Here is a 14,471-nt window from a genome sequence, read left to right on the forward strand (position 1 = left end):
TTATCAAAAATGTAAAAACTGAACTACATAAAAGATGTGCAATGTAGGAAGAGAAATTTTCCTAATACGAGTGAAGGGCCCCTCTAAACCATCACATAACCAAAGGCCTTATAACCCGCCTTCAAAGAGGAATTGCGGAAAGTGCTGTGGCAAAATTTAGCACAAACACTTAAAACAAATTCAACAATCGAATTATCATAAAACAATCATCACATGTCTTGCTGCTGAACAGCCATACCTAATTGTCCAATCAAATGTCTGTTACTAAAAAACACTTTCCTGTTTAGATGCCAGATCAGCCAAAAGATAATCATTTCAAATAGACAATTTTATTTAGACAATCATTTCAGATTTTATCATTGGTAAGTCTTTTTAGGAGACCTGCAGTATAAACCCACAGACCTCCCTTGTGGCTGAGAACTCCTGCTCAAGTTGCCGCCTAAACAGGCTTCACAAAAGGCCCAGAGTTTTCCAAAAACACCTGGTAAGTCAGGAAATCCTGATTTAAGGAGTAGGCTTTTAGGTTTTGACTTCTGCTGCTTTTAAGGTTTCAGAGGCTAAGTTCTCAATTAATAGCAGATTCAGGGGTATTATTTCTTAAATTCAGGGCTGAACACTAAGGGCCTTCTTACGAGTTTGGCTGTCAATATGACAGCCGAACACTTTGTGCCGTTCCGACCACTGCCACACTGCGGGCCTGCCTGCAGTATTATGACTGCGGGGTAGGACAGCCACAAGTTCGCTGGGACCATCAGGATCAAGGATCCCGCTGGCCCAGCGGTCTTTTACTGGCCGGAATATGCTGGCAGTACCGCAGCCCGCACTGCCGAACATATTCCAAGTTGCCATTTCACTGCCCTTTTCAAGGTGGTGAACCCACCATGAAATGTGCAGCATAATGGGAATAAAGGGGGCCCTTTTAGGGCCCCCTGCAAGAATTGGCCCAGGGGATGCCTGTGGGGGGGCACATGTAATGCCCTCTTTTATTTGCACCCCCATTTCTTGCACGGTGTGGCATGTATGCCACTCGGTGCAGGAAAGTGCAGTCGACACTCTGGCAGAGGCGGTCTGCGGCTCTTCTATAAGCCTCACAGACCACTGCTGTCAGACCGCCACAAGACAGCCTGCCAGATCAGGATTGAAGTCCCAATCTGGCGGGCGGCAGCACCATGGCTTGGGCAGTCTTACAGTGGACAGCGCAAATGGCGCGTTGCACCGTCCGCTGTAGGAAAGTCAAAGTTGTAATAAGGCCCTAAAGCTTCGTGTATGATCATTTCATCACCCGTCTGAAGCTAACAGACAACTGGAAAACACATAGAGATGCATTAACATGTCCAAGGTTGGATTTTAATAATGGATACGTTATGTCAAGTGCTCTCTTGCACTGCTGTTTTGCATGTGGAGACACCACAGAGCAGCATTGGCGCGGAGGGGGAGACAACTAAAACATCAGCACCATGCATGGAGAAAACTGCAGTAAGCAACAGCCAGCTACTCGGCCTGACTACACTATCACTGGGGCCATCCCCGCTAGCAGTGGCCTCAACAGAGACAGAGAACATCTTGGACCAACAAATAGGGCACTCAGGCGCTACAACAGCAATCATGTTTCACCCAGAGTATATATCAAAGGGACTGGTTGATATACTAAACAGGGGCAACATCCTGCATTTACTGAGGTCCATCAATACGTTAAAGAAAACAAAAACCACTGACCTGGAGTCAGTCGAGTTCCAAGAGTCACCTGATCGCCCAGGATCAGAGTCAACGAAAACAGTATGTGCTACACCAGACCTAGCTGAGAGAGCCCTAAAGGAACAAAACAGGTTCAACAAATGGGGCAATAAACTTCAGCCACTTGCAAAACCAAGGTATCCTGACCCCCTACTGGCCGAATCAAAGTGCCAAGAAGAAAACCCTGGCCATGGACAACCGAGCCCACGATTATTCTCAGTACTGCGAGGGGCGCGCTGTAACAGCACAGAGTACAGGGGAAACGGAGAACACAATGCACCTAGGGCACACATGGACAGAAGCAATTCAACACCAGAGTAGAGCAGTGTTTCTAGGACAATATACATCAATTCTGGAAGACCGTGACATTCTAAGCATAATGCACCCCCACACAAGAACTTATTGAAAATCTGTTTCTGGAACATCTATGGGCTGGGAGACAAGACCTCTGACCCGGAACTGCTAACTTATCTGCCGAAATGGGATATAATTTCGCTCCAAGAAGCATGGAGTGAACTACCTACGGCACTGCACGGCTTTAACATGCTCTATCTACCGGCAACTAGAAATGCTAAATTCGGCCACAACAAGGGAGGTCTAGTCACATACACATACACCTCCATAAGCAGCATTTACGCAAAGGAACCCTTATCATACAACCTAGAGCAACCAAATGAAATGCAAGTAACTCGAATTACCCTACAGGGGAAGACAAGTAAAGAACATATAATACTTGCAAACCTCTATCTGCACCCACGTGATAAAAACAAAGGGAGTCAACAACTAAAGGAAGAGTTGGTGAAATAATAACAAAAGATAAAACAAATAACTAGATAATCACAGGAGACTTCAATTTAAACATGCTGAGGAGACGAGCAGATGACATCAACTCAGAGGAGGATCCATTTGCTTGGGAGGAAATGCCCCAAGACATTAACTCAGACAGAAGACTCACAAACATCTCAAAAAACCTTTTGTCGTTCTTAGAGCAACTGGGCGCACGTGCATTAAACTGCAGATTTCCTGGAGATCGCCCACAAACAGCAACATTCAATAACGCAGTAACAAGGTCCACAATTGACTACACATTCTGCTCTCGCTGCATGTTCACAAAAGTAAAAAACGATTGCATTGGGAGCGAAGATTTTAGTGACCACTTACCCCAGGAAATAACGGTAGAAGAGCCATCATCATACAAACTGTCCCCAGCAAACACATTCTGCTCAGAATACATCAACAACGAGAGAAGAGTAAAATGTAGCACCAACGATCCGGAAGGACTCCTCTATCTAGCGAAACAACTCTGGGAAGAAGGGAAAGCAGCCAACCACGACATATTTGGAGGCTGGGATGCATTCACAAATGCCCTACGTAACAACTACGGGGATCCAAAGGGCCATTCTCGAAACAGGAGAATAAAATGTCAGCAAAATCTACGGCAAGGCTCCAACCTACGGAATAACGCCAAATCAAGAAAGCTAAAAACACGGATAAACCTCACACTGCGGAGGTTGAAGAAAGATCCCACGGCATTACAAGAGTTGAGGCAGTTAAAAGCCACTCGCAAAAAACGTATTTGGCAAAACAAAAAGGAAGCTGAAGAATCTCTTTGGGCCAAACTCCTGTTCGATATCAAGAACAACAATAGTGCACAATTTTGGAAGAAGATTATTGCCCTATCTAACGCGCAAGGTCAGTGCATCACCTCCAATGTCTCAGAAGAAGCATGGTTAACTTACCTCGAATCTCACTTTAACAAAGAACAGACTCCCCAAATTGGCTTAAACACCACCGCGCCTAGTATGGAAATTTAACCGCTCCAGCAAAACTTTATGGCAGAATACGGACAGAACTTCACAATCACAAACACCCTAGTTCACAAAAGAATCTTGAAAGGTAGACGTGAAGGAGCTCCTGGCCCAAATGGGATTCCGCTTATATTATTCAAACAAGACCCTGAATTTTGGGCTACAGTTCTAAAACCGGTCTTTGATAGAATCCTGCAGACGTCAATATTACCTTCATTGTGGAGAGGCTCAATAATGTCTCCCATTTACAAAAAAGGCAACAGGAGCGACCCAAAGAGCTATCGGTTGGTATCTCTTTTGGACAAGGAAGCCAAATATTATGCCGGGGTTCTCCTTCAAGAATTAACAACATGTGCCACAGAAACCAAAGCAATACCCTACAATCAAACCGGCTTCTGTAGAGACATGGGCACTGCCACTAACATCTCCGCCCTCTCACTAATGATAGACGCTGCACTTTTAATCAAACAGCCTCTGTACACCTGCTTTATTGATTACAGTTCAGCATTTGATCACATAAACAGAAACATTTTTTGGCAACAATTACAAATGTTCGGTATTCCATCATTGCTCCTAAGACAACTAATCCTTCTGCATAGTAACATCTGGGTACAAGTAAAGTTGTGGGCAGGAGACTATCTATCGAAAAAGATGAACACAACTTCAGGATTAAAACAAGGGTGTGTATTAGCCCCAACACTATTCAATCTATTTATGGCCGAGCTTTCAGCCCAACTTAATGGAAGCAACGCGCATGCCCCCAAGCTGGGAGGTCGCCAGCTATCCAACCTCCTATATGCAGACAATTTAGTACTCATCTGTCGGACACCCATAGGATTACAACGCCTGCTGGACATTACATCTCAATACTCAGATACCAACAAACTAAGCATCAACCAAGACAAAACAAAAGTCATGTGTGTAAATTACCGGAAAATAAAAATAAAATACAACTGGCACCTGGCAAAAGTCAAGCTTGAAGTCGTACAAGAGTACAAATATCTGGGGGTCATGATCGACAGCAAAGGCAATTACAAAGCACAATTTGAGGCAATAAAAAAGAGGGGATTTACAACAGCAGTAGCATTAAGAAACCTGAAATATATAACCGCTGGCCCAAGCTTTCTCCCTCTGACCAAGGTGATACAGGCTAAACTTATACCATCAATCACCTATGGAAGTGAAGCCATGGGAGGGACGCGGAAACATTAAATGGCACCATCGCAAGAGCGCTGAGAATAATATATGGGTTGCCTTGATATACATCTCCGGCGCAAAGGAGGCTGGAATTCGGGATACAAAGACAGGACCTAGCCCGAGAAGGAGCTTTTGTTAAAACCTGGTTCAAGATCAAACAAGCATTAGAAATGCAATCGGGCTCGGATTTATTTGAGTTTGAGCTAATGGCATTGTAAATGCCAATGTCTTTTCGCCATGTGTTATGGAGTGTGTGCATGTGGTGTGTAGTGGAATTATGTGGGTTGGATTGTAATTTTACCAATGGTGGCATGCTGTGTTTTATATGAATATGTTTAAAAGTAAAGTGTACCATACTGCAATTGCTTGGTGGAAAAGTGCACTGCCGGCTGGAGGTGTGTGTGCCTGGTGGAAGGGTGCACTGACGGCTGGTGGGTGTGTGCTTGGTAAAAGCGTGCACGGATGGCTGATTGTTGTTGGTGTTTGTGCATGGTGAAAGCATTCATTGACGGCTGGGGGTGTGTTGTTCTGTGTGTTGTATTCTGTGTACTGGTGAGTGTGTGGCGGTGAGTCTGTGGGGGTGAGCCTGGGGAGTGAGTGTGGTGGTGAGTGTGTTGTGTTGAGTGGTGACGAGTGTGTGGTGTTCAGAGACTGAGGTGTGTGGTTTCTGTGTGCCTTATGTGTGTGTGGTGTGTGTGTGGTGTATGGGTCTATGGTGTGTGTGTGTGCTATGGGTGTGTGGTGTATGTGTGTGTGGTGTCTCCTGCATGATCACACACTGCCCCTACACATTCACACACTGCTCACCCGCACACTCCCAATGCCACCCTGCATAGTCACACACTGTTTATTCTGCACCTGCACTCACCGCCGCTCTGCACTCACCGCCACTCTGCACTCACCGCCACTCTGCACTCACCGCCACTCTGCACTCACCGCCACTCTGCACACACCGCCACTCTGCACACACCGCCACTCTGCACACACCGCCACTCTGCACTCACCGCCACTCTGCACTCACCGCCACTCTGCACTCACCGCCACTCTGCACTCACCGCCACTCTGCACTCACCGCCACTCTGCACACACCGCCACTCTGCACTCACCGCAACTCTGCACTCACCGCCACTCTGCACTCACCGCCACTCTGCACTCACCGCCACTCTGCAGTCACCGCCACTCTGCAGTCACCTCACCGCCACTCTGCACTCACCGCCACTCTGCACTCACCGCCACTCTGCACACACCGCCACTCTGCACACACCGCCACTCTGCACACACCGCCACTCTGCACTCACCGCCACTCTGCACTCACCGCCACTCTGCACTCACCGCCACTCTGCACTCACCGCCACTCTGCACTCACCGCCACTCTGCACTCACCGCCACTCTGCACACACCGCCACTCTGCACACACCGCCACTCTGCACACACCGCCACTCTGCACACACCGCCACTCTGCACTCACCGCCACTCTGCACTCACCGCCACTCTGCAGTCACCGCCACTCTGCAGTCACCGCCACTCTGCAGTCACCGCCGCCACTCTGCACTCACCGCCACTCTGCAGTCACCGCCACTCTGCAGTCACCGCCACTCTGCAGTCACCGCCACTCTGCAGTCACCGCCACTCTGCACTCACCGCCACTCTGCACTCACCGCCACTCTGCACTCACTGCCACTCTGCACTCACTGCCACTCTGCACTCACCGCCACTCTGCAGTCACCTCAGCACTCACCGCCACTCTGCACTCACCGCCACTCTGCACTCACCGCCACTCTGCACTCACCGCCACTCTGCACTCACCGCCACTCTGCACTCACCGCCACTCTGCACTCACCGCCACTCTGCACTCACCGCCACTCTGCACTCACCGCCACTCTGCACTCACCGCCACTCTGCACTCACCGCCACTCTGCACTCACCACCACTCTGCACTCACCACCACTCTGCAGTCACCGCCACTCTGCAGTCACCGCCACTCTGCAGTCACCGCCACTCTGCAGTCACCGCCACTCTGCACTCACCGCCACTCTGCACTCACCGCCACTCTGCACTCACCGCCACTCTGCACTCACCGCCACTCTGCACTCACCGCCACTCTGCACTCACCGCCACTCTGCACGCCTCATGTCCCATGAGCAACAAAGACAGACGTAAACACACTCACAGCAGACGACTTCCGCATTCTTAATGAGGTAACAAGCAATGGAAAGGATGTATGAATGCAGCCTTGTGCTGATGAGCCTGGAGGCATAGCCTGGAAAAACCAAAAAATTTACTAATATTCTATATTGATTTTACAGGTGACAAAACGTAATTAATAGTACAATTTTTAAAGCAGACACATGCAAACACACAAATTGTATTGCCGTTTTCCAATTCAAACTTAAAAGAAGAATGGAAAGTTAAGTGATAGATCTCTGCTACCAGCGCCTAACCCACTGAGCTAGCCTCACAGATGTCAGCTTCACGATGATGAACTGAGCTAAAAGTTCATGCTTTGCAGATTGCATCACTGTGGGTTTTTAATGTAATGTACTTTGTTTTTATGAAGTGCTGTATCCAAGGCTGTGGCTTTACAGCACGTAGGCAGATGAGGCGGTGTGCAGTGAGGCAAGAAGGGCCGAATAACTCGGACTAGTTCTGGAAGAGTCGAGTCAGTCTTTACCAGATTTCGGGAGCTGCCGCAGTGGAAGTGCTGATGTAAGATGAGGGCTGGTCAGACGAGCTGAACTAAAAACAACTGCCAATGTTGAGATAAAGTGACTCTAGTCTCTTCCGTGCGTTTGCGGCTTGCACAATAAATAAAAGCAGCACTGAGTGTCTGGCAGCAGAGCAGAGGTGAGGCTGAGGCTGCAGTGCAGAGCGAGCCAGCGCGCGGAGCGCTGCTGAATGGTGAACGCGCCCCGGCCATCTGCATTCACTTAACGAGGCACCCCGACAGCTCCTAATTGATATTTATGGACGGCCGTGCGCGAACCCGCACAGAAAATGCCCACAATGGCGGACGCAAATCACATATAGCCTATCGCATCAAGGCTACTACAAAGACAGCACAGCGAAGACGAATCACTATGCAGATGCCATAAAACAACCACGCGCACTAAGGAATGTTTCTGGCCCGAGCCCTAAAGAAACCTTTTTTTTTTTTTTTTATAACAATAGAGCTCGGAGCTCCGCCCCACTTCGTGGTGACGTAGGCCGAGCCCTAAAAAGGGCAGCCAGAAAAGTTAAACTTCTACTTGTGGAGAGAAGTAGAAACCAGAGAAACTTGCCCAGCTAGAGAGTTCCTGGACACTGCACTGGACTAGTTGGGGTTACGGCAACTTTGGGCAACGTCGGGGACCATGGCAAGCTTCAAGAAAATCGTAAATTAAATTTTTTTTAAAGAGTCTATCTTACAAGACAAGGCGGCCTTGACAGAACGTTCACATGGCTGGCTCACTATACAATCCTACAGTAAAGTGACTCCTCAAGCCTACCTCCTTTCTAACTTCTCCAGAACCTCCAAAGAGAAGTTTCTGAAATACCATCTGCCCCATTGGCTCTGCCCTCCAAAGCCAGCAATGTGCCGCCTTTGCGGAGAAGGAGAGGAGGACATAGTCCATATTATAACTATTTGCTGTGAGCTGATGCGGGAGTGCCGGTCACTACTCAGACCTATCTTCAACAAAAAACAAATACGGTCATGCAGACAAGTGGTGCTTGCAAGCTTCTCTGGCGAAGACACTCAACTAAGCTGCTACCTGATAAAAAATTTTACTGCAGCTGACCTCCGATTCAAAAAGCGCATACAGCCGTAACAGTGTTTTACGCTCATAATTGTAAGAATTTTTGCACATTTAAGCCTCAAAGGAAAGCATTAATAAGCTAACTATATGAATTTTTTTGCACAAATCAACTGACGTTGAGGTGGCACTATGGACTTTAAACTATGCATTTTAAATTTGCACCTCTCGGCCTGTCACCACTTTGCAGCCAAGACTCTGATAAGGGGGGTAATTCTATCTCATGAACTGCTGCTAATATCTGCCAACAGAAATGAAGAAACAAGATTATGGGTCGTCAAGGCCGGGGGAGTGGATCTTCTTTGCAATCTTAAACGTGTGTTTTTAACTGTGGCTACCAGCCTTTTTTTTTTAAACTGAGGTTTTATTGCTTATAGAGATGATCAATTTTTGTAATGGTTTAATTAACTGCACAATAAACTTACTTACTTACTTACTTGCATGTGGAGACAGGCATCCCATGCCAGTTAGGAGCATTCTAATTTACTTGGATTGTGGTTGATATTACCTGGGGTGGCGAAGTGAACTAAAGAACGATGATCGATTCAACCCAGATCTGTAACAGGGGATGGGTATCTGAAAAGTTTCAGCACTCCGGCCATCATCTCCTTGTGTTTGCTTTGTTCTCCCTAAGTTGGCGGATTATGCCCAGACGTGGGTTCCTTGCTCACTTTTCCACTGGATTGAAGCTAGCATTGCTGATAAGGGGTGTTACCCCGAAACTGGTGCCAGGATGCTTGTTTCCAGTCCAGGAAGACCTGGCTTGGCAGTTCGGGCTGGACTGCTCCCATAAGGCACAGTGTCAAGACTGATTTGTATATGGTTGGGTCTGAACTGAGATGGCGAAGTAATCTAAAGACTGATAATAGATTCAACCAATATCTGTGACTAGGGGTGAGTGTCTGAAAAGTTTCAGCGCACTCTCCATCATCTCCTCCTTGTGTTTGATATTATCAAACAACTGGCGTCCTGAGGATGGCCCAACTCAATTACTTGCCTATGGCCTGAAACCTTGACTCATTTTTTAGCTACATTTTCCACGTAATTGTATAAAACTGTTTTGCAATGCCAATTTCTACTTTATGGTTTTATGTTGTTGTGAATCATTGTATAAATGACATTACTCTTGTCACTGTATTTTCACTCCATTTTACTTCACCATTTGTTTGCCTTGCCTTAAACGGGACCATTCTGATTGAATTTTGTCAAGGCTGATTATGTAATGCAGAACCTATTCAAAGGAGGGTTAACACAATGCTCCTTAATCTTGTCTCATGTATGGTTGTATGTGTGACTGCTCAAATATTCCAAGCGAGCGGATGGCACCCAGGTAAATTAGTGCCCCGCCACATTCCTTGAAATGTTTGTTAGTTCCTCACCCACAGGTATTCCATGGGGTTTGCTTCATCATTGACCCACACCCAACTCACCTACTGTGAGTGGGTAAGTAAGTAATTACAACTTTTATTAAGCCCGCAAATACAAAGTATCTTAGCGCTTACGGTGAACCTCTGAAACCGGCTAGTTGTAATCAAGCTTCCTTTTACTTTAAGTGTGATGGAAAAAGCCAAGTTTTGAGCAATTTCGTGAAACATGGCAAGCTGGATTGAGCTCTTAATGCCAATGGAAGAGAATGCCAAAGTCACAGCCAAGATAGCGCATACTCATCCTGCCAAGGACTGGGATAACATACTAGCTGGGACACAAATAGTATCCGGAAATGCACGCTTTAAACTGATAAACTATTATGTCCTGCACAGGGCATACCTGACCCCCGAACGCATAAGTAGATATTTTCAGGTGGAGGACGCGGCCTGCCCGTGATGCGATGTACCCCAGGCCCACATAATACATATGTTCTGGGATTACCCCCAGTTGCAGGAATTTTGTAAACAAGAAATGCAAAAAAGTGAGCGAGGTCATAGACAAAGAACTGACATGCACTCTGGCTCGCTGCCTCCTGGGCTCGTTCCCGCGATTCGACTAAAACTAAGGCCACCAGCAGATTTCAAGACCTAGCCTACATTTTGGCAAAACGGCAGATAACTAGGAACTGGAAGATGAGTAGAGGTCCTAGGATAGCAGCCTGGCGTAAGGAGGTCCTGAAATGGGCGGGATGTGAAGGCCGAGTATTGATGTGAGAAGCTAGAAGAGGGCTACGACACAGAGTTAGCTAGAGCCCGGGAGACCCTAGTGCACAACCTAGAATACCGAGAACCAGAGCCCCCAGACGAGGAGAGAGAAGCAGAATAAAAATTAACCCTCCTGACATAAACATGTCAACAACAAATACATATGCATAATTGCCAGCCACCACGAGACAATCAAATATCACACCTCATTGGCATCACCCTACTCTGTGCACACAACTAGGAAATTAATAATACACACGACCCAGCACTACACGAGAGACCCACTAACAAGATGTCTCAAGGGAATGTAGTTATTGTTGTCAACTTATTGTTGCTTGGGCATTCCAATTGACCACTCATGTAGCAAGTGAAAAGAATGTGAGAAAACTAATGCCAAATGAAACAAATTGCCTTATGACTATGCATTAAGCTGCTGCATCGGAGATAATGTATTTTTATTTTTATATATTTGTAAATTTTATTGCATAGAAACAGAAATGCATACAATCATACACCTTAACACATCTTCCTTTTCGCGGGCTGAGCCCCTCATATCCAATAATTACACAGCTGTAATGCCAACAACCCGATTGGGGCAGGCAGCGTCCTTGCATACTCACTGATACAAATGAGCCGTGTCCCAGACCTCCCTCTCAGTCGTGATCCCCCTCTTTGTCCCCTCCCACTTGCTGTGTTTACTGCATGTAGTGGATCCCCGTGCTGCAGTTCCGCTATGTTTTGTATCGTTATCTCCACCCGCTCGGTGTCCCCATTTCCATTAAGCCTCTGTGCCATGAATAGCCCCCAGAAATTTTTTGGTCTGCTACGGGGGGGGGGGGGGGGGGGGAGTAATTTGTTATAGTTCTCCGACTGTGTGCAGCAATACAGCATGTCATGTGACCATCTCTTAATTGTGGGCACCGGTCCTCTCATCCAGCATAGTGCTACCACCCGTTTAGCAATAAGCATGCCCATATCCACCAACCTGCGTGTTGCCTTGGCGAGTTTTTGGGAATATCCTAGGCGTGCCACTGCAGGGTCTGGCGTCAGTTCCGCCTTTATAATTCTCCCCAGCTCCCTGAATATGTCTTCCCAGTACGCATATATTCCTTGGCAGTGCCACGCCAAATGCAAAAAGTCTGCTGTCTGGGCATGGCGCCTCTCACAGGACGCCTCCTCATGGAGCCCGTGCCTGCATGATCTCTCTGGAGTGTAGTAGGCTCTGTTGATGTATTTAAAGTGAATAAGTCTGCGCTGCATCGGAGATAATTAATAACATTTGTTAAAAAAAATAGCACAGCCTTATTCCCCCCTATCTAGATTTCTTTATCTGAAGGACTTTTGTCAGATAGGCTTATACAGACCGTAGAACCCGTTGAGGACAGTATCAAAATAGTTTTTTTATGATAGTGAGATCCCTTTCATACAGAGTTTTGTGAATAATACAGAAAGATTTGTATCTAACCCTGTCCACTACCGGAAAAGGTCCTTATGTATGGTCTGTATGTCACGTGCATGCTTCTAAAAAAAGTACTATGAATGCATTATAATATGCTGGAAAGGCCAGCTATATCACGCAGGGATTTATCTTGGTCCTGAAAAAAACCAATTGAACCTTGTGGGCAGTTACACGGCTGAAACACGTCGACGTTCTGATGTCAAGGACCATTGAAGCCTTATGACACCTCACTGCTTTTAATCTTGCCCTAGCCTTTATTCATTAAAACAGTGCTTTAGGATCTGAGAGGCAAATTTAACTCGCTCAACAATGCCCTGCAATTTAACTTTTTAAGATCTATGCTTACAAGCGCATAGAGCTCACCCACTCACACTAGGTGAGTTGGATGTGCGTCCAATGATGAAGCACGTCATCAGTGGTACCTCTGTGTGAGCACCCCACAAATATATCCAAGACATGTGGTGTGGGCACTAATTAACCTGGGTGCCATCAGCTCAATCACGTGGAATATTTGAGCAGTCATGCACACAACTGTATATGAGATGAGATTTATTAGAATTGGGTTAACCCTCCTTTGAGTAGATTCTAGGTTATAATTTGGGAAACCTAGGGTTTACCCCAGTAGATACTTCTCGCTGCTTCTTTGTGTTGTTGATTGTGTAATGCAACTGTCAGAAGTCAGACGGAAACTCCAGGTGATGGCTTACCCCATACTGTAATTTTGATAGAGATTGTAATGAGATGTGTAATCATGATCTTCTTTGACTGTAATATCCTTATAGTTGTTGTGAAGCTCTAACCTTTCTAGACACTGTTATCAATCAGTCTCTTTTTCAGTGGTAGAGAGGGAGGGCTTCCCCCTGGATTGTGATGATATCAGTGAACAAGGAGATGACGTCGATGGTGTATATCTGATCTATCCAGCTGGACCTGGAACACCTGTTCCGGTCTATTGTGACATGACCACCGATGGAGGGGAGTGGACGGTGAGTATTTCTGGAAATGGTTGGCCATTAAGATGTTATGTCTCTTGAAATTCGCCCTACTTGATCAGTTTCATGAATATTCATCAATGTGAACATAATATCAGAAGTATTTGATATATTTTCTACGTAAAATACCTCATTCGGGGTTCTTTTTACATTGATAATGGGTTCACTTAGTTTGCATACATTACAAATTGTCTTATCAACTGATAATAGGTGTCAATTATTGCTCAACAAATTGGTACACATTGTTTAGACCTCAGAAGAATGAGGGTCTTAGTGGAGCCACAAAGATTAGTAGTTTTTACATTTAGGTTACACACATTTTGATACACTGGATGCTCTAGTCAAGTGGACTATCATACTGCTGGATGCATGTGAGCTTCATGCCCTATACTGCCTTCTCTCTTGTAGGATAGTGAGATAGTTTAGAGAATTATTGCACGGAACAGCAGCGAAGCTGGGTAAAATGGTATAAACGTCTTTAGGATGGTGGCTGCATCTCACAGCCGTAAAGCTTATGTGTTGGGTTAGAGGATGTGACCCTGTACCGCTCTTGTTAGTAAGCAATCAGTAGTATGTGATGTGCTTAGAAAATGCCGAATTTCACCACATGAGAAAAAGAAGAAAGCTCAACTTCTTCTAAGGAGTCCAAAGAACATACTTTTAAAAATGGTTACAAAATGGTGCATTTTTAAGTATAATTTTCTTACATATTGACTAAAATGGGAATCAATTCAGATTCAGTTTCACATAAACTTTCATTTTCATGCTATTTATCTTCACTTCTACATTTTACTTTTTTTTTTTATTCCTACCCACTTGCCAGAAATAGCACCCGCAAAGTTAGTCAGCGGGTCTATGATGCGGGCATTGCTTGCCTGATATCCAAAAATACTATTGGCCTTGAAGATGTAAATTGTAAATTGATACTTGTATAGCGCACTACTCACCCCCAAGGGTCTCAAGGCGCTTGTACGAATACCGCTGTGGAACCCATCCTGGCTTTCCCTGTGAGGCGTCCACTCCTGGGCACCGCCAAGGTGGAGGCCAGGCATCCTTAGCATTGCGGGGGCCGTTGTGGAGACTAAGCAAGCTATTGCCCAGAGTTGCAGAGTGGGACTCCATGATTGGAATAGGCACCGAGGCGAGAATTATCAGGTCCGTGGAATTTTGAGCCCAAGACCCGCCGAGGCGGGAAATTGAACCCTGGTCCCTGGCTAGACCTCTGCATCAGGGTCTGCCGCTCTAATCATTGAGCCACACCTCTCCACCAGATGGTGCCAAGAAACGAGTGGGCCTTAATTCTACTGCACAAATCCTGTCTAAGAGTAGGCAGGTATATCTTGGTGCCAAAAGGTTAC

General features: G+C 46.2%; 1 protein-coding gene across 1 annotated transcript in view; it reads left to right on the forward strand.

The window, feature by feature from the left end:
• Nucleotides 1–14,471, forward strand: part of LOC147703615 (microfibril-associated glycoprotein 4-like) — a 742,150-nt gene that overhangs the window by 635,949 nt on the left and 91,730 nt on the right. Inside the window, exon 3 of the mRNA XM_086931960.1 lies at nt 12,959–13,107. Coding sequence (XP_086788086.1) covers nt 12,959–13,107 — 149 coding nt within the window. The remainder of the gene's footprint in view (nt 1–12,958; nt 13,108–14,471) is intronic.

Source organism: Lissotriton vulgaris, chromosome 7 (assembly GCF_964263255.1).
Source record: "Lissotriton vulgaris chromosome 7, aLisVul1.2, whole genome shotgun sequence".
NCBI lineage: Eukaryota > Metazoa > Chordata > Amphibia > Caudata > Salamandridae > Lissotriton > Lissotriton vulgaris.